This window comes from Oryzias latipes, chromosome 12 (genome assembly GCF_002234675.1).
Source record: "Oryzias latipes chromosome 12, ASM223467v1".
Taxonomy (NCBI): Eukaryota; Metazoa; Chordata; class Actinopteri; order Beloniformes; family Adrianichthyidae; genus Oryzias; species Oryzias latipes.
The window spans coordinates 9,868,199-9,893,201 of record NC_019870.2 but is presented as its reverse complement, the minus strand read 5'-3'; the positions used below and the strand labels follow the sequence as shown (position 1 = coordinate 9,893,201).

The following is a 25,003-nucleotide window of genomic DNA, read 5'->3' as shown; positions in this document are numbered from 1 at the left end:
ACAAAAATACCTCCATACACAAGGGGACAAACCAGTGTCCTTCTTGTGCCTGTCCAAAGCCTGGTAGATGCATAGGCTGGTGTCAGGAAGAGCATTGAACATCAAACGTATAAGTCACATCAAATAGACCACAGAAGATCGATGTGTGGTTTTGTAAGCATTTTAGGGGCTCGGAGGGATGTGACACCCCAAACTCTCAGCAAACCAAAAACTTGCCCCCCTGATATTTTACCTACACCCATAGTGGGGCTGGCTAAATCCAGGCCTACACAAAGTTAAATAGTTTCTTTCAGTTTTTAAAACAAAACTAACTTTACGACCAAATTAATTATTTTCAGTTTTATATTTAAAAAAAGGTGGAAATGTCACAATTTCGATATATATCACACTTAAACATCTGTATATATGATAAATATTAGGGCTGCACGGTGGGGCAGTGGTTAGTGCTCCTGCCTCACAGCAAGAAGGCTCCCAGTTCAAGTCCCAGCAGGGAGACCTGAAACAGAACATCAATGGGGGACCTTTCCATGTGGAGTTTGGATGTTCTCCCTGTGCATGTGTGGGTTCTCTCCAGGGTCCCTGGCTTCCTCCCACTGTCCAACACATGCTTCATAGAATAATTGGCAACTCTAAATTGACCGTGAGTGTGATTGGGTGTGTGCTTTAGACCCTGCAGCAGACTGGTGACCTGTTTGGGGTGTCCCCCATAAGTGTGCTCTGGCAGCCAAAGGGAACAAACAGAAGAAGATGAATGAATGGTTATTTGAAAAAAAAAATGACTTTAGGTCCAAGAAACGATTTATAAATAGTCTGGCATTTTCTGTTAAAGATCTGGGGGGAAAAAAAAAAGGAAACATAGAAGAACATATCGGAAAAATCAAATGCAATCTAAATTAAATTTTTGAAATAAAAAAGGTATTTTCCCCTAAACAAAAGCATTGTCTATCATGTTTGTAACTTTTCCTTTTTACCTTTTTTTTTTTTTTTTTTTTTTTTTTTTTTAAATGTTTGTAACTTTTTTTTTTTTTTTTTTGGAATTAAAACCTTTTATTCTTCTAACGTATTATGTGGAACAGTAAAATTCCAAAGACACCTGGTATACAGGGACAGTTTTGAACTAGAACCTCCTTGTCCTTGATGAGACAAAAGGTTGTTTTTTATAACTCTGTGTCCAAGGTACTCCTCTGTTTCCCTGCATCTCCAGAGACTCTCATCCAACAAGAGGCACAATGTGACTAATGAATGATCAAAATAGAATTTGAGTTGGAGCAATACCTCTGTGACATGACATGAAATTGAATAAAAATTCATCTTGCCCTCCTATTTACACCAGATAAGAAAATAACTCATCCGCCGCCTAAATCCCTGTCTGTGGCAGCTTGATCCGTGGGCGTGGCTAGATGAAAGGTTGGGCTCGTTGGTCCCGCCCCCTCGGGGATGATCAGGGCGCGAGGTGTTTTGCTGCGGTTTCCTCGTTGACGGGACGACTGAGCTACCTGAGGCGCATCGGAGAGTGAGCGCTTCTCACGCGGCCGTTTCTGCGGGGAAAGCAGAGTTGGAGGCGCAGATCAGGAGGAGAAGAAGAAGAAGAAAAAACACCTGTCAGCTGCTGGTAAGTCGCTTACCCATTTAACCCCATTGACACTTTCCCACAACTTTATGCAGGAGCTCATGGACGATCTGAAGTTGACAGGTCGGGGTTGGCAGTTCCTGCTTTTTATTGTTATTATTATTATTATTGCTTGTTATTATTGAAGGTATTAACAGGGATAGGTGTTTGAGCTTTAATTCCACACGGCTGATCATCTTAATACAAGATGACAGTGTTCACTGTCTACAGGTGACTCCTGGGACGCCTTCACCCCCCCCCCCCCCCTCCTTCCGGCACTGGAGCCTTTTTTAAAGCTTTGCGTGCAGTAATGATCAGTTCATTCAGTCCTAAGCATGGAAGCTTTCACGGAAACAACTTAATGCTGCTTTTTTTTAGTTGAAATTTGAGGGATTTTTTTTGTTTTTGTTTTTATTTGTACCAGCTTCTTTTCAAAATAAGCGCTTCATGATTTCTAAGTAAAAGACCAGTGGTGTGAAAGTGGCCCTCATGACAAAGACAGGATTTTGTTGACAAAATAGGGCTTCATAGTGGTCAGTGTTTGTGTGCTGCTGTGACATGATTATAATTTATTAAGCAACAGATAATGAGCATCCTCCTCTCTTCATCATCATCATCTAAATGTATTTTAAAGACTCTACTCAGTAACTTTCCTACATGTGTTAATCAGCTGATCAGGTAAATGAATATTCATTCCTCCCTCACAATCTTTCCCCTTGATAAGCTGAGCTGCGGCCATCGTACGCCCACATTCAGAAAAGTACATGCCTAAAGCCAGAGTTGGATCCCACCTGCACGTCTACATCCCTCCCTCCTGTTCAATCACACATACACATTTTTTATACACATGTTCACTTTATTCTTTTTTTTTTCTTCTGAGCTAATCGGTCATTAGAGAAGGCATTTACAGAAATATTTTAATCTCTAACATGTGAAATGTAGCCGGTAAAGTGGGCCAAAAATCAAGCTGTCAGTCTTATCTTTCTAACCTATTTTTTAACTTCACAGAGGCTAAAGGAAAAGTGGGATCATTGTTGCCGGACATATAAGTGTGTCTGCTGTCTTTGAAGTATGCTTAATTAAATTTAACAAAACAAATGGAGGCACATTCCTTTAGGGTGATGAATAGGACAAATGTTAGAAGTTTGGTGGTAATACATTTAACCTATTTCAGCTTTGCAGCGATGACAAAACCTGTTGTTATTCCTGCTTGATCATTAATCTTTAACATTTATATTTAGAGAGTGACTGTTTAATTGACTGTTGTCAATTAAAAGTGCCTTAAGAATCAGGGTTTTGTTTATCTATTTTATTGCATCTTTCTTTACGCTTGAACATACTCCACTGTGTCATGCTATACACATACTCTGTCACACGCTATTCCTGAATAGCTGTAAAAGGGGAAAAAAATAGTTCCGAGAAAGGTGTTGGTGCTGCTGTTCAAACCAGTTTTTTAACTATACCAGGAAGTACCAGGTCTGTTCCAGTCAGAGCAGGATTTCAGGACAAGATGATTATATGAAAAATGTTATTTTTGGTATCTCCCATTTCCCACCAAAAATGCCAGCCAAAACTTAAATTTATGAAAAGTTGTCTTAGTTACTTCTTTACTATTGTTAGGAAACTGTTGCAAAAATAAGTTTCACGTCAGTTATGGAAAACCAGTTAGACCACATGATCCGTTTCCCCATCGTGGGCTTTTAAATGTAAGGAAAGGGAGTTGCTTTTTTTTTTTTTTGCTGTACATTTAAACCAAGAACGTTACAGAATGTGAGCAGTCCCATTAGCTTTTTTTTTTTTTTTTTTTGAAGAAAATGCATTTAACCTAAGTTAATATTAAACCAAAATACAAGAAAAGCGCCGTAAATCATTGAGACTGAATAATGTGCTTTTGTGTTTGTTTTCTTTACCCTTCTAAAGAACAGAGGTTCTGGGAATCAGCACTGTTGTAACTGAACTGTGTCGGTCAGCACAACCTGAGAATGCTGTGACTGCGCATGAGAAAGGTGCTATCTATGCTCATCATCCTGGCAAAGGTGGCTAAAGTGCAAGGCTAGACCCATGCCAGACAATGCCTGGCAGCTCACACTTGTCCCCAAATTGTCATCTGACACACCCTCTTCTCACCTTTTTGAAATGGAGAAGAGCAGAGGAGCACAAATCATAAAAGATTCAGTAATTGTCTGAATTCGGCTCTTGAGGATGTTGATGCCTCCGCTTGTAATGCCTTGAAGTTTTTCACACTTGCAGCAAAACTATCAAGAGTTTTCATTCATTTCTGTTTGTTTTCTCCAAAAGAACAGTGATTGTTCATGTCTGTTTTAATTCAAGATTTTACTTTAAATATGGTTTACAGAGAAGGAGTAGCAATTTTGACGGATGAAATCCCAACTCATCAGTTGCTCATTGATACTAATCAGCCAGTTGCATGATGGGAGCTCTGTCAGCTTTTGACATGGTTGAAGTTTGTTAAATGCAGGAATGGGAGCAGGGTTGACAGATTTAAAAAAAAAGTGATTTATTAAGTAAAAAAGTAGTTGGTAAAACGTGACAGATGGCCAAACAAAGACTTTACAGGTATGACAAGTATCTTGATGAGGAAACTGAGATTGTGGCGGTTTAAAAAAACAGCAAAGCAAAGTGAACCGAGTGACACAAGTAAACTCAGAGGTCAGGGAAGGAAAAGGAATGAAAAATTAAAGCCACGAGTGGCATTGTTTAGCCCGCAGGTGGTACTCACCCCCGCCCTTGCCGCCCTCCTTGACCCGCCCTCATTGGCTGAGCGGCCGCGGCACGCTCCTCCCCATCTGCCCCTGCCATTCTGGTCAGAGCAGCATGTGACAAAAACAACACTTTTTTTTTTTTAATGGCGGCTTTTCTGTTGGTCTTATCTCCATAGCAACTCTTATCTTTTTTGGTTACCTGGGTGAGATGAACAGGTCATTTTTAGATGAAACAGAAAAGGAAATTTTTGGATTTCCTTGGTAACAGGTTTTTTTTTTGTTAACCACGCCCACAGTCCTAATATGTTCACATCAGATGTTATATCGTTTTGATCAGCTTGAGCCAGGGATGCATGTATACAATTCTGACAATACTCCGCTAAAAACTGTGCAAGCCACAGGAAAACACCTCATTTGCGAGCTTGCTATGCTAATGTCGTTCAAGTAGCTTCTAAATGATGCTCGAGGAGTTGGGAGGCGATGGATCGAAACACCTTGGAGGAGTTGTAGGTGGTATTAAAGGGGATTTTTTTTAATTCAAGATGGCAGTCTCTTCCTAAGGTAAAAGGTCAACGAAACTTTGGTTGTGGTTGTAGACTTAAGCTGGATGTGACTTTACGTGAAGGTCGCTCGAACAAAAGTTTTCTTTTCCTATATATTGCGAAAATGTGAAGATCGCCAAATTTCACGCTTTGCCACAAAATGGGCGCGAACCTGTTGGTCCTGTGGCCATCCTGTAGGAATTTCAAAATAATTGACCTTTAGATGTGGTCTCCAACATGTGTGTTTTCTTTTTTAGTTTTTTTTTAGGGAATTCTGAAATATCTTTCTTGGACTCCATAAGAGATTTTGGCCCCATTCAGTTTTTGGATGGTTTCGCCTCTCGTGATGTCATTGAGTTTTAGTTGAGGTCCTTCCCTCTGTCATAAAATCATTTTCAGCAGTTGTGTGTAAATTTTGGTAAATTATCGAGCGTGTGTCGGGGGTCAAATTTTCATTCAAAGAGGCAGTAAGAAACAAGAATTAACGGCATGGTCCTTGCAGTCTAGGACTTCTAGTGTTTGCCATATTACTAGTAATGTAGTAATACTGAACCTTCATTTGAGTTTAAATGGCTGAATAAATACTAATTATCAACCAGAACAAAGAGAAATAAACACTTCCTAATAATAGTGTTTAGTGAGCCATTGTGGTCTCTTGCTTCTCATCTGCACAAGACTTGGCATGTAAAGCCATTGTAGGTTTTTCTTTTAACTATCATTCTACATAAAAGTCTTCACAAGCTACGAGACCACCTCATGGGGCTCAAATAACTATATGAAGATCCATGTTAGTTTAGTCTTCTTCAGCGTTTGAACTTCAACAAAAGTTAATTATGTCCACACAATATCTGCCATGTAGATGAATTACATGTTTGCTTTAAAGACAGGTTAAACAGGTGTACCTAAAAAAGTGGAAGGAGAGTAGTGCTGACTTTCCGTGTATTCATTTTCAACTCAATCTGGATTGAAAGGCACCATTTTTACCCAAACTCATTAAAGTGTCAATACGAAGATGTTTTGATCTTTTGAAAAGCATTCCCAACTGTCTTTTTTTGTTTTCTGTTTTTAATTAAAAAAAACTGTCGTTTTGTAGGACGTCGTGCCTGCAGAGAGGCAGTCATTCTTTAGAAATTTACCTCTGAGCGAAACAGGGAGCTTGTACCCTGCCGATTGTACGTTTTAAATGAAACCTGCAAGCTTTTTCAAACAAAACGTTCTCATCTGCTTCTGATTCACAACGATTTGAATTAACGAAATACTCAGAAATGTAGTTTTGAACTCAGTTTTCTTAATATATGTCCTCCATCATGAGAAAATGCCACAAGAACTTGTTCAAAATACCAAAAACGCTTTTATCCCAGTGGGTCTTTACATGCTATAAACGTTGAACTCAAATTTGCTGCAGCCTTAGAAATCCAGTTAATAGGATGGGCAAAGGTTTATAGCAAACAGATTTACTATTGTAACAAAGTGACTAAGACATAAAAGTAGCAGTAAAACTTTCATTAAAATAAATAAAAGGCTTCCTTCTGTTTGAGCTTAGAGATGTAAATGTAAAATCATTCTGTTGGCATAAAAGGGAGGTTAGTTGGAGTTTATCCCCTTGAGAAAGAGGAGGGTCACACCCTGATGAAGGCTACCAGACAACAGCCATGTACACTCACACTTAGACGCTATAGAATGAGCAGTGATTATGGACTTTTGCAAAGGAAGAGCTTTGCTCTGATGCTGATAGCGAGCACTTTTTAAGCTTAGCAGCTTACTCCGTTTGGGCTACTGGTTACGTAAAAAGGCTATATGCAGCAGAAGGCTAATCCAGCGCTTTGATCTTAATGCCAATTACCAGATTATAATGACGTTATTGAAATGAAGGTGCCTTGAGTTTGTAACACTTGTCTCCTAAAGTTGATGTGGAACAACCTCAGAACTAAGTGGCTGCGTAACATTCAAAGAAGTAGGACATCTCAGGTATTTCCATCCCAATCAAAGTTGGTTGATTCACCGCCGTCGTATGACAGCACAGGCCCAGGCAGCACTGATCAGTCTTGCAGCTGAATGTAGAATTCACCCAGAGGCGGAGGTGGTGTTGTGAAATACAGTCAGTAAAATACCAGGCAGAAGCTCAACATGTGAGGTTTGGTACGTGACTCTTTTGTGTGTTTGCATTTGTTATTTCACAGTGTGTGGGGTTGCATTCCACAAGAGGAAGACTTTAAATCAGATTATTCTCGAACCATAAAAATACTGTAACGGGCAGGTCAGGTGAGTAAAGGTTTTACAGTGATTCCAATCAAGATAAGCATGCAGTGATGTATTTCGGTGAGACCAATCCTATGGAAGACATAACTGATAAAGTCGCATTTGTGGGTGATAAAGATCAAGCCCTTTTTTTAACATATGTGCAGAACATAATTGGTATATAAAGAAGTTTTTTATGGTCAGTCAAATAAAACATTTAGTGTAACTCACAATTTCAATTCTACATAAATCTTTTGGATAGGATCATTTATTGCAACACGCAAAGTCCTTCAAATTCCTTGTTTGTTTTTTATTATTATTTTTTTTTATTTTCAATCAAACAATCTATTTTTCTAAGGTTTTCACGTAACAGTTTTTGCGTGAATATTTTACTTTTTTCTGCTCAAACCTCAGGTATTAGTGCGAATTTAAACCACAGACCTTCAAGTTACACAGCCCAACAGGATCTGCTCATGTTTTGCTTATGAAAGAAACGAATGTAGCTCAGTGGAAAAAAACATTCATGTCTGAGATGTAAAAGATTTAAAAAAAGAAACAGTTTCAGTCAAAGACTCTGCTGTGACTGAACATATAGTAATTAACCATCATGAAATATTAAAAAACAATTTCTAAATATGTTTTTTTTCAACATATAAGGAAGAAATCAGTTGCAAATATTGTTTTTTTTGTTGTTTGCTTTGTAAACGTTGTGGTTTTTACCATGCAAAATATGAAACACATGAGTTGGAGCCTTTGCCACGGTGGCCCTGAAGTGCAAATCCCACCAACAAATCACTCAATTTAAAAACACAAGAAAGATCTCGGTGACAATTAAAAAAAGCAAAACTAATAATTAATTTAAAAATAGCATTACAGATTATAAATCAAAAACAGAAACCAAAACACAAAAAAATGAAACGTTTTGGAAAACACAAGTATTCCCAGAAATCAAAATAAAATGTTGATGTTAGGAAACAAAATAAAAAAACTGGAAGGGGTAGTTACTATGGGACGTCATTGATTGGATAAATAATAATAATAATGGATTGGATTTAAGTGTTTACAATGTATCCATTATTCATTTACTCCTCATTCATGCTTGGTGATAGTAAGCTACTGATGTATCCACAGCTGCCCTGGGACAGACCAGTTTCACCTACGGCCCCTCTGACCACCACCGGGACATTCATACGCATTCACACACCAGTGGAGCCGCACTATAGGCAGGGAGGGTGAGGTGTATTGCCCAAGGACACACCCACGGTTGACTGGGGGGAGCGGGGATCAAACCAACGATCCTTGAATCATTGGCCGACCTGCTCAACCGCCTGAGCCGCATGTCCCATAATACCTACCTTTTCTGGTTTCTTATTGGGTTTCATATTGTAACTTCTGACTTAGATTACTGGAAATCACTTTTATTTCCAGAAACATTTTTATTTCAATTCAATTTTGGGGATTTTATTTTCTTTCTGAAACGTTATGTTTTTTTATGATTTGTTTTTCTTTTTAAATTAATCTTTAATGTCATTTTGCTTTAAGATGTTGTGATTGCACTCCAGAGCCACCATACTTTTACCCTTGACACCTAAATTCAGGCGTCAAAGGGTTAGGAAAGGTCCTGCCGTTTTTTCCGTAAATAAAATATGTACCAGTATATGTTTATTTTTTGTTACAAAGAATTGAAGAAAAGCACGTTTGTATGATGTTATGTTACTGCAAATTAATTTTCAGTTTTCTTATGTATAAACAGCTGCAAAAACCTTTGATCTCTAATTTGTAATAAAATGGATTGAAAAGTGACAGCAGGTAAACACATAAACAGGCAGTAATAAGTCATGGGCCAGAAATTTGCATGCTGCTAAACTGGATTTGTCTGGCCCTCACTTTTCTCTGAACAAACATCATCCGTCTTGTGTTGTAATCTATTAAAATATCTCCCCTGTCTCCCTTTTCCTCCTTCCCACCTGCCTCAACTGACAGCTTCTAAATGAGAACTCATGCAGAGTGCTCTTCCAGCTGTACATGTCTGGGCAAATGCAGATGTCTAAGTCGTGTGGAGGGGGAATCTAGGCGGTCACAAGCCACCCTCCTTCTTTGTGTGTGGTGTTATGGACTCGGGTTATGCAACCAGTTTTGCTGCATGTGCCAGCTGGTAGTGGTAGTCAGATACTGAGAGGATGTTTTTTTAATCCTCAGGAAACTGTGTTTGTTTGTCTTTATTTAGATTTTTTTAAAGTCTCTTAGGAGTTTTTGCTCGCTGTGGTTTATTTTGAGGGACAAATGCTCTAAAATACCACAAAAGCTCCTTAAAGATATTCCAACTGGTTTTATGTACTAAAAATGATCAGTGGGTGATCTTTTTTTATTACTAGCAGGGAATCTTTCCAACTCACATTTTTGTGGCTCTTTAACACACCAGTAATGTTGCCTTTTGTTCTAAGGTAGAGCCCATTTCAACATAATGTGATGTTTTACTGTCAGAAACAGGGCGTGCTTTAATAAGAAAACATACCAGTAAAAAAGAGAGGTTTTTTAATTGTCACACAAGCATGTTGTTACTCAGTAAAAGCTGCAAACCAAACACTGCAGGTCAAGTCATTTTTCAAGGGCACTGATCAAACTGTTCTCCCATCCTTACGCCTTGTTTGTTTTCTTCTCTCCTTACAGGCGGAGCTTGAGGTGCTATGATGAAGAATGACGGGGGAGTTCGTCTCTTCTGGTTGCTGCTTTTGTTTTTGTTGTACACAAGGGGAAAAAGTGAGTGTGTTATACTCTTAAAATGACATTTTATGATTAAAATTGAGGAGATAAATCAATCGTTTTTTCGATTAAACTTTAAATACCTTTAAAATTTCTAACGTTTTTCTCGGTTTGCTCAATGATTTGGTATGTTTAACCTTAATAAATATTTCTTTAAAATACATTTTTTATTGCATGCTTAAAGTAAACCTTGGTTGGCTGCGTCCATAAAAATCCTCACGGAAAATCGCATAAATGTACACATTTTAGTATTTAATTTTTTTTACTTTTTTTTTTTTTTTTTTACATTTAAATGGTTATTTGATATCTAAACTATCTTTTAAATTATTACACATATTCACATAAAAAATCAACTTCAAACTGGTTCACAAGTTACCAAAAAAAATCCCCCAAAATTTGTTTTAATGGTAAAGCCACACAACCTGCCCTTTTGGAGCACAATGACAGATTAATATTACAACAGTCAAACACAGAAAATAAAGCAAATGCACAGTTTTAGGAAAGTGCATTGGAAATATGATCATACTATGGATCATACTGCTATTTGCATCAATTTTACTCAAGGGGGACATTTATCACTTTTAGAATGAACAACAACATATTTCGCTTTCCTACTCAGAATTATTATGTTCATTTTTGATTGTTTTGGTATTAAAAATGCTGAATATAATTTATAGAAAGTAAATACTTAATTTAAAAATAGTTTACATTTATTTTACTGTCGATTTTTACAGTTTTATATTACACCACAAATAATAATGTTTGGCTAACAGCGGAATTTATTTTTTTAAAGAAATAAACTTTGAAAACATTTTTTCAAATAAATAAACGTTATTTTAGTGTATAATAAGCATTGATTTACTTCTTGTGTGTTTTTGAAGGCTATAGCGTGCCAGGAAAGCCAACATTAACCAGATGTCGTTCTCCTGAAAAAGAGACCTTCACCTGTTGGTGGGAGCCAGGTTCTGATGGAGGTCTGCCCACCACCTACAAACTCTTCTATCGCAAAGAAGGGTGAGTAGTCCCAGCGTTGAGCGCTGAAGTGTTTGCATTCGTCTGTTCCCTGCTCAGGGAGGAACCTGTTGGGCCCGTTTGAGTGGATTGTTTCACTGTCGCTTTGTTTGGTTGGTTTGCCGTTGCAAAAACAAACTCAGCAACCTAGTTAGAAAGGTGGAACTTGATCATTATTTAAACAAAACAAAAATTAAGACAGTTCGGTGGCCTTGATAAGGCATTGTCTTTTAATGAGATCTTGCAATCTAAAGATCCGCCAAAGCGAATCGTAGGCTGTAAGTAATTTTGAAAAATATACTGCCTGAGGTTCATGTCTGAGGATCTCTGCAGTGCCACGCAAAGCACCTTCTGAGCCAAATTCTTGTTACTATAACCCTCCAAGTGGCAAAATGATCAATAAATTACATTATTATTCTGTTTACAGGCTAAATAAGAATGATTTTAGAGAACGTTTTTAAAATACAGAGTAGATTTTAATTATATTTTATGTATTTATTTATGTTATTATTTATATTTTAGATATTATTTAATTATATTTTCTTGAATTAAATGCCATACTTTACCCCTTTTTGTAAAGTAAATATAATGGTCCTTTAAAAAAAATTGCATCTCAGCAGGTTTCCATTGGTTTTCCAAGAACCTTTGCAGTTTCTCTTTTCTCAGAACCTCAGGCTGTGTTGCATCCACAGATCTACTGAAAGCAGCCCACATATTTTGAATGTTTTTTGGTGAGAATAGACATGAATGACTTGACCAAATATTTTGCCTTCTGCTGGTGTGGTGGTCCAGGTGTTTATGTGTCATCTTTCAATTTGTTGAGCGACAAATAGGGCTGTGACATAGAGGTAAGATCGGGCCTAAAAAATCCAGCCCGTACCGACCCAGGCCCGCGGGCATTAAAGCCCAACCCAGCCCGAGCCCGACCAATTAACTTGATTTGCAGGCCCAAGCTCGAAGCAAACCCGAAATTTCAATTTATCCCATAGTATTTTTGGCGGCAAAAGATGCAAGATTTCTTAAGGTTAAAATAATCTACATATTTTTATGATCATGATAAATGCATTTGCACAACGAAATAGCGCTGGAACACAGAATTAGAGGCAAGTCAAAGAGAGTGAAAGACAGATCTTGATGCGCACTCGTTTAATTACGCGTAGAAATACTGCAGCCCAGGGTCTGCGCTTCCTGTTTAGTAGTAGTTATATAGCAATTACCTTACAGCGCCTTCTCTGTTTTAACCAAATTATTTATTTATAACAAGTATTCCTTAGTTTAGTATCCACACATCGTTTGAGTATACATTTTTATAAACATACCGTATATTTATTAAAAAAGTCAGCGAAAGAGAAGCCCGGCCCGACCCGACCCGAACGTAATGATTGTCATTTTAGTCCCCTGACCCGACCCGAATTTCGGGCCGGGTCGGGTTCTGACTCGGGCTCGGGCCTAAGATCGTACCTCTAATGTGACGAAAACCCCATCACCGCGGTGATGAGGTCTTCACTGCACTTTTTTTTTTTTAAAGTTCTGCATATGGTGCGTGATTGGAACTATAATAAACACATTAAACACATTCATCTTTGCTGACAATTTACTTTTTCTGCTAGTCCTGTGTTCAGACTTCAAGGGTTTCTGGGGGGAACCTTTTATTACTGTTCTCCTTCACTTCCTGCGCGCTTTCACTCCCTGTTGCGCTGCACGCGGCCCCTCTTCTTACACACACGCGCGGTTTCAGCAGCACATACACATTTTTATTCTACAACAGAAGTTTCCGTTTCGCGAGGAAATATGACAGATTTACTGCACTCTAATTATTAATTTCCGTTATATTCATCCATGTACAAGCTGCGTTCTTGAGTGCGCAACGCGGCTGGCCGCCGGTGCTTCATCACAGGGGTGTTTAAAAATCCCACACCGTCACAGCTGTACTCTAGGGCGGTTTAATAAAGAATCAGTCACTGTTATTCTGGGGGAAACCTTTTATTAACTGTTCTCCTTCACTCCGTAACACCAAACGGGAACGCGCACTGTTAGAGTGCCATGAATATCTCCACATGTTTTGTTTGGGAATTATTTAGTGCAACGCAAAGTTACGTGTCTGTATAAATAAAGGCGGAGCCTCCTGCCCCGTGTTCTTTATGGGTGTCAGGCTTCATGGCTACCGGAAAGGTGACAAAGCCCCTCCCAGTCCACGAAAACAAGCGGATTCTTGCATTGTGACATAGAAAAGTGAGAACAGCCCCTTCCAGGAAGTGTCTGCACTGCCAGCTCCGCCCCCAGACTAACACAAACACTACTTTGTCCATGGCGGTGATTAGCTCTGTGGTGATCATGATTTTCCTTTTGTATGCACAATATCCACATCCATCTTTGAAGAAGTTTGAATGTTTTTTGTTTTCGTGGGCGAAATGCAGACCCGCTGCAGGGACCAACTCTAGGTTTGCGTCATGAAATGGGCAGCACCCACAAGGATCAGAAGGCTATTGAGTCGTACTACTTCCAGGTTGGAAAAGAACTCTGAAAGATAACTATTATTTAATTAAAAAAAAATGTGTTCTTTTGTGTGCCAATATTGTCATATCCATAAGAATAGCTTAAGAATAGCAAGGTATAAGCCCTTTAATATTTAGATTGAAACTCAAATAGAAAATATATATTTTTGGTCTAAAAGCTTAAATTTAAAACCATAAGAAATTCGAAAACTGGTGGATTTATAAATAGAAATATACATTCACTACATAACAACCATACAGCCACACATAAAAACGGTCAAAATTTAAAACAAGACTTTTATGAACAGAACAGATAGCAGCTTCTTCATTTCTATAGTCAGGTTGTTAGAGTTTCCCGCTGAGAGTTGGTAATCTGACCTCAGGTCGTGTTCTTGCATAAATTCAACTTCCAAGAACAAAGGGTAAGCAACAAATTAAGTCACACTCAGCCAGAATTGACGAGCAATGTAGCTGGCAGCAAACTGTATTGTGGGGAGTCCTTGGTTTTACAGTCTGTATTTTCTACATGCTGTACCCAATTTATGATTAAAGCTGAAGTCAATTTGTACTTTAGATTTGTCTTCTATTATATCTTAATTACAGTTTGTGACTGTGAAACACAACTAACCGGTTTGCATGTGTATGAAACACGTAGGATTTAGTTACATGAAACCAAGATGATGGCATCTAAACATATGGAGAATTCATAAAGATGAGTGTCTGCATTCTAAAGATTACAGCAGTGACAACAAAGGGATAAAGGTTAGTGTGACCATGAACGTTGATAAGCAAAGAATAACATGAAAAACCCATTTTGACATCAGTGTTTAAGTACATAAACTAAACGTTTGGATAGATATCTTTTAGAGATGATAGTAGCTTTCCATTAAGTAACAGTTCATTATTAAGCCAAAAGCTTCTGACATGTTTGCAGGAAAAGGTTAAAAGAGCAGCTTCCACATGGATTTCACATCTCTTTGAGGCGTCTGTACGCAGAAAACGGCCGGAAAGTTGCAGCTTCAATCGCCGATTTGCTTGCCATTTGTCGAAGTGTCCTTGGGCAAGACATTGAACCTCCCCCCTTGCATGGCAACTATCAGTGTTAATGTGTGGGTGAAAGGGACATGTGACTGTAAAGCGCTTTAGGCTTTAATAAAGACGAAAAAGGGTAATACATTGCTTTAGGACTAAACCCAAAGCGAGCTAAAAAAAAAAAAAGGCAGTTGTAGTTAAAGTGAAATCCCCTCAACTTAAAAGACTAAGTCCAAATGACTTTTTAAAAATGTTTTCTGCTGTAGAAATATCCAGGAAGAGAAATGTTCCTGAATAGCACTTGCTAAGTTGAGCACATTTTCTTCTTAGGAGAGCCCACACACAAAACAGGTTCTGCATGTTTGTTGCAAACCAAGCAGCTTACCCACTGAACCTTATGAATTTTGAGACACTTCTCAGCAAGCGTCAACTCTATCAACTGATTTTATAAACTTTATATAACTGTATACAAACACTATAGAACACCATTCATTAGGAAAAAAATAGTCTACTCCTCAAATCAATACAAAAAAAACTATGATATGTTTATCATAGTTTTTTTCCTATTTATTAAAAAAACTGCTTTTTCAATTATTTGTATAGAGTAATTTAGGTCTAACTTTGCACTTTTGTCGTTTGTCTGATGTGTGTTTAATGTCAAATCTTAAAATTCCCACTTTGATCATCTTTTGCTCCATTGTAAAAGTGTTCCCAGTGGTATTTTAAATATTTGATTATGTCGGTTTAGCCACAATCAAAAAAGCTGCGTCACTTTTTAGGACATAGTTCCTTAAGAGCGGGCAGTAGTTCATTAGAAACCAGAGAAACCCCACCCCTCCTTCCCCTTTCCGTTGCTGGGTGCTCTCGGTTCACACCTTCACACCTCCGAAGCAGGGGTTTTCCAGGGTTTAGTGTCAGTAAAGCAGAGTTTCATATGTAAAATAAGGAGCTCAGAGACACATTTGGCAGCCTTTATTTTCCTTTTTATTCACAAACCCTGAAGTTCATTTGTCTGATTACGTCATGAACCTGTCATCCGAACACCAATGCGGAAGTAAACAGTGTTACAGACGCCCCCTCCTCAATAAAAGTCCTCATTTCCGTTGTGCTGCGGTTTATGCTGTTACTGCGGTTATGTCATTGTGTTGCGGGTTATTTTGTTGTGCTTCGGATAATGCCGTTACGTTGTTTCTTCTGTTTGTAGTAATGAAGAACACTAAATTAATAAGAACACTAAGTTAAGAACAAAGCAAGAACACTAAATTAATTTTTAGAAATCTGATAATGACAGAAGACTTGATTTTCATTGAGTCATTTTCCTAAGGATTTATCTCAAATGTTAGCACATAGGAAGAAAATTTAATTAACGTCTGCACCAAGGACCTCTGAGTTTTGACATTTCAAAAAATTCAATTTGTTTTTTTTCAGGTTAACATTTTATGAGGCATATTTATTGTAAATCGATGAAAGAAAAAAATGCATTATATATACATTCAAGGATTTAAGGGGTTTTTATTGCCATTATCAGTGAACAAACTAGGCACAGACTAGGAATTTGCTGCGGTGCCAATGTGCCACTTATAACACAGTAATAAAAATGAATAACGGTAAGCAAAATAAAAAATAACACAATGGTCAGAACAATAAATAGAAATAAATAGTGCTAACAGTGCAAACAGAGGATGACATTTAACAGGAAACATTTTTCCTCTTACTCCGTGCTGTCAAATGCAGTTACTCCAAGGTTTCACATATTGTCTTGGAACAAAAGAGACAAACACAATACGCTTTAAAACTTCGAGCACAAGCTGTTAATCAGTATATGTTTATAGGTAAGTTAAAATTAAACCACCTTTTTATGACTTTACAGCTTCAACCTTTCTATCTGCTTGTTAAAAAACAGCAAGTTGGGCGAAAAACAGTGAAGCAAGTTGGGCGAAAAACAGTGATTGCAGACGGTTAACGATAGACGGACAGAGATGACAAAATCCTTGAACTATAGTGACAATTCAATAGAGCTTCTCACATAAGATAAACAATTGTGCGCCCTGCAAAGATAAACAAGCTAGAACAGAATGAAACAAACGCTCAAGGTTCATGTGCAAATAATACAATTCTGTTTAGGGACGAATTAAGGTATAAAGCAACAGAAACCACTAGGAAAATTCAGTCTGGACGAGGTTAAAAAAGTGACTAAGTAACCTAACAAGCTTGTTTGGGGAGGAAGCAGGTGCTCACACACCCCTCGAAGACTTCACATAGGGGGGCCCAGAATGGAACTAATCATGAGTTGACTGTGATGTATCAGCAGCCACCACGACCCCGTTCAGACACGACACAAACAAAGCTCTAATTTGATGTTCCTTCATGGGTTGTGTAGGAGCAGCACGAACGACCAAATTAATCTGCATGTCAGCAAATCAAAGGTTGTTATTAAGGAGGCAACTTTTATCTAATCTTATTAGTGTATAGGAGGTCAGTCAGGGCGTTGTGTTCTCGCTCTATCTAGGTTTTGTATGTGTTTTCTGTTCTCTGTTTACACGGGACTGTCGCTACTCGATACTAGCGCATATATCAACAGCTGGAAGGGGCTTGCTGAGAAATGTCAATGTGGTGCAAATGTCGCAAATCTTTGCTCCAGGCTTTTTTTTCACAACTCTATTCTTATATGTTTGAAAGACTTTGTGTCATATAATTCCATCCGGACACAAACGTTAATTAAATAAGTTCTCCTCCATGATCAATTTTCAAAATGTTGGCGGTCCCTGATTGTCTCTAATTGGTCAGAGTTCGACTGGTTTAACTCTTAACGCGCACCGTTCACTGGATGTAGGTTTTGTGTGCAAAGCACAAAAATGGTCTTGAAGGGCCTATACCATGCAAAATCTATTCTTTTTAGCTTTTATGTGTATTACAGTGTTCAGTTCTCATGAAAAGAAACCTCAAAGCGGTACTTGATCCCTCCCCGCATCTCTGAGTATTCCTCTAAAAACCTGCGCTCTGAGCACCAGCCCCTCCCAGTCCACAAAAACGAGCGGGTTCTCACATTGGCACATAGACCAATGAGAACAGCCCCTTCCAGGAAGAGTCTGCACTGCCAGCACCAACCCCAGGCTAACACAAACACCCACTTTCTGTGATCGGCAGGGATTGGCAAAAACGCTTTCCTTTCATATACACAATATGCACATCCATCTTTGCAAAGGTTAGGTTGTTGTTAGTTTTCGTGAGCGCAACACAGACACACTGCTGAGGCCGACTGGGTTGACACACACAGAGCAAACGCCGGTGCCTCAGAGATCGAGTCGTCTTACTTACAGGTTGCAAAACAGCTTAGGAAAATAAAAAATATTTAATTAAAAAAAGTGTTCTTTTTGTCCCAAGGGGAAAATATTATTATATACATGACTATAAAAAGCTTAAGAATAGGCCCTTTAAAACCGTTTATAGTGTCATGTTAATGCAGGAGTTTTGAATGCGGAAGCCTGAAACGCGCCTTTACGAGCGTTGACATAGACTTTTCATTGGAAGTGGTCATTTCAACACACGTTGAACGTAGCATAAGACTTGTGCGGGTCCTGAACCAAAAACAAATCGGCATATTTGGTTTTAACTAAATTTATTTGGCAATTATACCTTAAATAACGAAACATGATTCAAAGTGTGCAATACAGCTACTAAAGATGTGATTATTTTTATATTTTTGGTGACATGGTTTTAAGCGAATAATGAACTTTATTATTTTGAATAAATATTATAAATATCTCAAATAAACATATATATGTTTCTCTCACTAAAGATCCAGTGTGTTGGCTTAAATTGGTTTTTTGTTGTTTGCTATTCTCAGTTTGAGTTTTAGTTTTATAAGATTGAAACTTCTTCTAAATCTATTCCTCTGACTCAAGTTTGGACTACAGAAAAGCCCTCCAGATTCTGCCAAAGCAACAATATTTTCTTTGATCTCAACAAACACGTATCAACTCTTTTCAGTGTACTGGGATTTAAACCAGCATTGGTTGCTATGTGCTGCCAACCTTCACGTCAGCAAAGCTATTTTCAGTGTCATCTTGACAACATGATATCCTGAAGTCAAGGAAACATCAATACACAAGCTGGAGCTATTAAGAAGAGTGATTAGGAGTATGAAACACAGGAGTGAACCTGTGAAAACAATAAATGTATAGTTGTCCCTTTATGAATGTTATTACCTCTGGATATTTTCCCATCTCTGTTGGTTTTTCTACAAATCATTTTGACATTCCTTTCCTACACCCACAGAGAGTTTCCGAAATTGAAACTCTTCCAGTGTTTCTAAAAACCCAGTGCTAATATTTTTCTTAATTTTTTTTTAACTTTGCAACACAAGTTATTGTTTGGCAAATCACCATAGAAATTATATATTTTTATGGGAGTAGAAAAAATGTTAAGTACTGTAATTCTTTTTATTTATTTATCAAACTCAACAACTACATGAACCACTTTTTTCAACAACATGGCTATAAGAAGTAGCAGAAGAAAACAAATCCTTAGTCTTCTCGTTTGATAATTTCTCTTGAAAAATCAGAATTTCAATTTTAAAAGGTTTTTAGACACAACTGGAATGGGGACAAAATATTTCTTATGTGGTCTAAGGTTGCTTTAGTTGTAACCATTGTTCCTAAACTATGGTGGCCCTAAAGTGCAAATCACACCAACAAATTACTCGACACAAAATCAAATTAAAGATCGCAATGAAAATTGAAAAAGATTCCAAAAAAATGTAACAAAATAAAAATGATATGTTTTGGAAAACAAAAGTAATTTCCAGAAATCAAGATGAAATGTTAAAAATTGAAAAGTACTATACCCTATGGAACATCACTGATTGGATGATGACATTTGTCCATCATTTCAACTGAAAGTTATTTAACATAAAGCGATTCTGGACATGCTCAGTACAAATCATAAAACTTTGAAGATGGATGAATGTGCTTAGCGACAGAATCCAGTGTTCAAACAGTCATAATTACATACTATTTTCTGTTTGTCATTTTGCAGCTCCGAAAAAGAATATCAATGCACAGACTATCACACAGGTGGGAAGAATTCCTGCTTCTTCAATAAGAACGACACGTCCATCTGGGTTAACTACAACATCACCGTTGTTGCCACCAACGCTTTGGGCCAGGCTTTGTCAGACCCACTCAACATCGATGTCTATTATATTGGTGAGAGAATTGTACCTGGGGCTGTTGTGATGATGTAGCAGAATGATGATGATAAAGAAATATTTCTTGCAGTTAGTAAAAATGATTCAACATAAATCTAAGAGTATCTAAAAGGATTTTGGATTCTCTTTTGCTTATTTTTACTTAAAACATTTGTTTCCACCTTTTGAAAACTTTTATAAAATGGGGAATTTTTAAAGAAAATGTATTTTAATTAAGTGCATTTTTTTCCTAGTTGAGCCCAATCCTCCTGAGAACTTAAAGGTGACCATCCAGAACGACAAAGGATGGCCGTTTCTTCGAGCGTCATGGGACCCGCCGACAAAAGCTGACACCCGCTCGGGTTGGATCACGCTCATCTATGAGCTGCGCATAAAACTGGAGGAAGAGGATGAATGGGAGGTGTGTAAATCTGTAGGTCGGCCCTGCTGGTTAGGGCATTTGCCTCTCAAATGTGGAACTTTGCATGTAGTAGGGGAAGCTCTCAGAGAAGTCTGCCTATTTTGAAAGTTGACTCAACTGTGTCATTTTGTTTCCAGATTCACCATGTGGGCCAGCAGAAGGTGTTTAATATTTTTGGCTTGCAGTCAGAGGGCACATACGTTATTCAGATTCGCTGTAAGCCTGATCATGGCTTTTGGAGTGAATGGAGCGAGGATGTCCAAGTCGTTGTTCCTAACTGTGAGTCCTTCAATAATCTGTTTTTCTGAGATGAAAGGAAATGAACAAATAGACAAACATTGAAGTTGTTTTACTGTCATTTTGGTAAAGACTCGATGATCCTATTCCTATATCTGCTTACGTGCATGAGAGGGGGAAAATGTATTTGAGTTAGCCAGTTATTCTTAAAGACCCAATCCAATGAAATGTGTGTTGTTTTTTTTTTGAAACATTTTCTTTAAGCTTTTTTCATGATGGGGGACATATTAAATCATTTAAGCTTGACACTGCATTTTTGAGTATTTCTCTTAGACAACTTAGATACCAGCACTAATCTTGTCTACATTTGTATGTTTTTAGATTTTCCTAACAAAAGGTCCACCTGGGTGCTAGTTATGGTCTTTTCCGGCATGGTCTTTCTCATCTTGAGCTGGCTGTTACACATCAACAGTCGCAAGTAAGAATAAAAATAATTTGTTTTTTACCTTTGCACGTTTACAGGGCACCTGCATTCCAGCAGGACTGATTCTCATCAACATGTAAAGCAAGGACATTTATCTATCTCCCATAAAACATATGAAAGTGAGGAAAAAAATGAAGAAGACATTTATGTTTTTTTATTTCATGTATGCTAAATTAAGGTAATTAACTGATCCAACCAACATCTGAAAAATTAGACACAAAACATCTGAAAAATTAGACACTCTTTTTAATTCACCCCGTGACCGTCATAACAAATAAAATGTTGTGGCAGTATCACAAAGATTTTTAAATGTTTTTTCTTTTTCTCAAAAGTGTCCAAACATGCTTAAAGACAATATTAATATTTCACTCTAAACTGCGAAGTTAGATCGTTAAACTTTTGTCCTGCTATCAAAACTACATTTAACATTTCAATGGACCCACCATATAATGTCTGACACACTGAAACCCTGCTTGAATATTGTAATATTACTATACTTTTTATGTATCCAAATAGTCTGATTTGTCAAATATATTTTTACACAGTGCTAATTAGCTACTCTCTGATGTTGGTAAAAATAAATCTTCACTGGATACCACAGTTTGCAGAAATTAGGCTTCCCGTTGAAATTGGAGAAATTAATAATAGGAGAACCTAATGATGTGAAGAGGGATGTAATACGGATGTTGATTGAGTCCTAACCCAATTTGGACCAATCAAAGTGTTCCTGTGATGCAGGCAGCTCTGCATGATTTGCAGAAGAAGGCCAAGGTATAAAAAAAATTAAGCCGCACAACTTAACAATCCTAATGGTTCACAAGCTGAAAACTGAAACTGACTAAACTAAACATATTAACGAGTCCAACAAGTTTTTGCAGTTTGGTTTAAAAAAACATGACTTCCTGTCTTCTGAAAGCGTTTTGATTGTAATGTAGCTGTGCATTTCAGAATTGCTTTACAATAATGCAAGGACTGTCTGTCAGCTGATGCTAAACCTTGATATTTTCTTTTTCTTGTGAAGTTTGAAGCACTGCATTCTTCCACCGGTCCCTGGTCCAAAAATTAAAGGATTTGATCAAAAGCTTCACAAGGTAAAGTACAAATACTGAATAGGGAAAGTGTGTAACATTGTTTCTATTGTTAAATACAATTTGCGTCATTGTATCTACCTAACTGTGGAAATGTCTTTGTTGTGTAGAGTGGAAAGTCAGTGGATGCCTTCAAGTCACTTGACGTGCCTGATTTTCCCCACCACACATTCTCAAAGTCCGAGGATTTGCTTGTGGAGTACATAGAAGTGTACGTTCCTGAGGAGCAGGAGCTGATGCTGGAAAAGAGCAATAATCTACACAATGGCTGCCTGAAATCTGAGAACTCAGTGTCTGACTGTGATTCTGGCCGAGGCAGCTGTGATAGTCACACCCTGCTTCTGGATAAGAGTGGACAACAAACCGATACCCAGGAGAGTCAGACGGATGAGCAAAGGCACGGGGAAGCTCTGCAGGGTGAAAATCTGGCCTACACTCACCAAGACATGGTTAGCCCTGATATGTCAGCTGGAAGGGTTAAGACGTGGCCCTCTGTCTTTTCTCCACTGCCTCAGAACAGATCGACAGAGGATCAAACCAGCTCACTTGAGATAGCCAAGCAGCACTGTCTTTCAGACAGCTTGCTTCCCTCCGACTTCTTAACCCCCTACCATTCCCCACCTGGACACTGCACCAGAGAGCATCTTGGATCAAACTACTGGGAGTTTGATTTTGGCAACAAGCGACCTCATTTAACACAACCCCAAACAGAGGTCTGTCACCAGATCCAGGCTCACAGCGAAATCAACATCAACACCGGTGTAAAAGCAGAACCTGCAGCTCAGAAGTTCCCCACTCCCCGATCCAATGAGTATGTTGAAGTGCAGAGGATCAATGAGGAGGATAGCGTCGTTCTCCGTCCAGTCGCATCAAACTATGACAAACTCTTTGAAATGCAGCAAGGAGAGGATTACAGCAGGGTGAAGGGGGTGGACAGTGACAGTGTGCTCCTCCTGCTTCAGAAAGAGGCAATGGAAGAAGAGATGAACATGTGCTCCTGTGAGCAGTTGACTGACACAACAGACGCCCACTATACAACATTTGCCACGAGTCCAGAGAAACCAACGGCCTGCACACATCCTACACCACAACCTCTGGAGGAAAGGGTAGTTAATGGATATGTTGACACTGCCACTATGTTCACCATGCCTCCTTACTAGTTGTAGAAAAAGCACACGTGACAACAACAAAAAAAGGAAGTCCCAGAGGTATTGTGACCTTGGGACTGAAACAAAAACATTGAGGCTGTCGTTAAGCCTGTTCCAGCTTGTCGATGCCTTTACTCACCATTGAAATATAATGGTAGGTTATTGCCTATTAAACTGTCGTTTCTACACTTGGCTTTATTGTACAGTGTACACAAGTGCAGGGGATTTCCTTATGCCATGTTCACCTCATGCATGTGCAGCACATTCAAGAGCATGCTGAACGCGGGGTCCTTGAACGTTTTTAGCACATGGTGTTCATACTACCTACTCTTGGAAGAGGCTTGGTGTGAAACATCAAAGCGGTGCAAATTCTTGCTACAGGCTTTTCCTTTCACAGCTCTATTCCGAAAAATACTTGGTGTCACATTATTCTGGCCGGGCACAAACAGCAATTATTCATTTCTCCTTAATGATCAATTTTCAAACGGTTGGCACTTGGGTGAATTTAAAAGGACACTACCCATACATCACTACCAAATCCGAGTCCCTGATTGGTCAAAGTTCAACTAGTTTAACTTTCAATACGCGTTCAGTGGACGTGCATTTTATGCGTAGAGACTAAAAGTGACCAAAAAACCGTGCGTAGCGACACGTGAACATGAGAGTTTTAAACGTGGAAGCCTAAAAGACACATATATGCACGTTTCTATACACCTTTCATGGAAGTAGTCGCTCGCTTGAATGCGCGTTGCCAAGGACGGTGTGAACGTAGCATTCGACAGCACAAAAGTTTGAAAGAAAACCACTGTAAAGTAGTCTCAAGTATTTACTAGTTTTTGAGTCACACACTTCACTATCAGGTGAGGCTTTTTGTACAAAGCAGAACAAAAGGTATTTTAAATTTTGTACATAACCTGGCTGTAATCATTTTTGTAAAATTAAGAGAAAGGGGTTGCACAAGAACCAGAGGGGAAAACGAGTAAAGCAAGAAATTCTCATGGAGACATTTATTTAGAATAGTAGCAGATTGAAGTTAATTAAATCAACTAGGATGACTTTATTCATCCCCTATGGGGAATGTCATCTATAGTATAAATTAAAGAAAAAAATCTATTAAACTATCAACCAATAAAAAAATAATAAAAAACTTGTGGAAAATATAGAAAAAGAGAAGAGAGATTAATATGTCTATTGACATGCCTTGCTGATAATATGATGCAGTGTTTGCACATAACTGTTAATGTCTTATAGTAACATCTTTAGAGGCATCGTACAGCCAACAGTAGAGACACTAACCCAGGTATGCATATCTAACACAGTTATGTCACTCCTGTGTAGTCTGAACAGGTTCAAATGTCTGGATAACTTTCCTCCAGGCCTGTCTTAATAAAAAAATACACATGATCACATTCATCATATTCCAGCTGTGCTCTTATCACTACTTCAGTTTAGCTGCTAATTCTTACATTTTTTATGACAAAACACTAAATAGGTGTTTGGGTTCAGTCCTGTAGGACATTTTCAACACCCTTTATGCAATTGTTTGGAAATAGTTTGGATTTTTTTTGACTGTTTTCTTTAGCGTCCCCCACATGTAATCAGCAAATATGTTGAAATATTACCATACGCATGATGATTTCCATCAAAGAATGCTGCAGAAATCCTCAAGGATTTACTGGACAACAACATGTTCCGTGTTGCTGCCTTAATATTGGAAGCAGTGCATGCAAGGATAGGTGGAGGTTATTCTGCTTTTTTAAAAATTCCTAATTTTATCTGAGTGCAAATGAGCATGGTGTACTCAAAAGACAAGGAGGATAGAAGGCACAGTTTGTTTATACTTCTATGCTTTCAATTCTTGGAAGGGAGCCATAGTAGAAAAAATGTTGAGCTTTTTCAGAATCTATTTTTCAGAACTTTATTGACACTTTCACACCCATATGTATGGAACAATGTGCATTTGACTACAAAAAAGAAAATAGTTAATATTTGTTTTCCTGTGGTACTGATTTGTTTTTTAACTA

General features: G+C 38.2%; 1 protein-coding gene across 1 annotated transcript; it reads left to right on the top strand.

Moving 5' to 3' along the window:
- Positions 1–1,442: 1,442 nt before the first annotated feature.
- Positions 1,443–24,374, top strand: prlr (prolactin receptor). The gene is made up of 9 exons (XM_011481668.3): positions 1,443–1,612; positions 9,783–9,872; positions 10,757–10,889; positions 19,451–19,620; positions 19,856–20,022; positions 20,160–20,301; positions 20,641–20,737; positions 21,765–21,834; positions 21,942–24,374. Exons 2-9 carry the CDS (start codon positions 9,800–9,802, stop codon positions 22,989–22,991), a joined length of 1,902 nt encoding a protein of 633 aa, XP_011479970.1. The 5' UTR covers positions 1,443–1,612; positions 9,783–9,799; the 3' UTR covers positions 22,992–24,374.
- The last annotated feature ends 629 nt before the right edge of the window (positions 24,375–25,003 follow it).

Bases quoted from the DNA above. Each gene is read 5' to 3' on its own strand.
- prlr (XM_011481668.3), top strand. From the start codon at position 9,800: ATGATGAAGAATGACGGGGGAGTTCGTCTCTTCTGGTTGCTGCTTTTG. The intron at 10,890-19,450 runs GTGAGTAGTCCC...GTCATTTTGCAG, and splicing joins CTCTTCTATCGCAAAGAAGG to CTCCGAAAAAGAATATCAAT. The intron at 20,023-20,159 runs GTGTGTAAATCT...TTTTGTTTCCAG, and splicing joins AGGAAGAGGATGAATGGGAG to ATTCACCATGTGGGCCAGCA.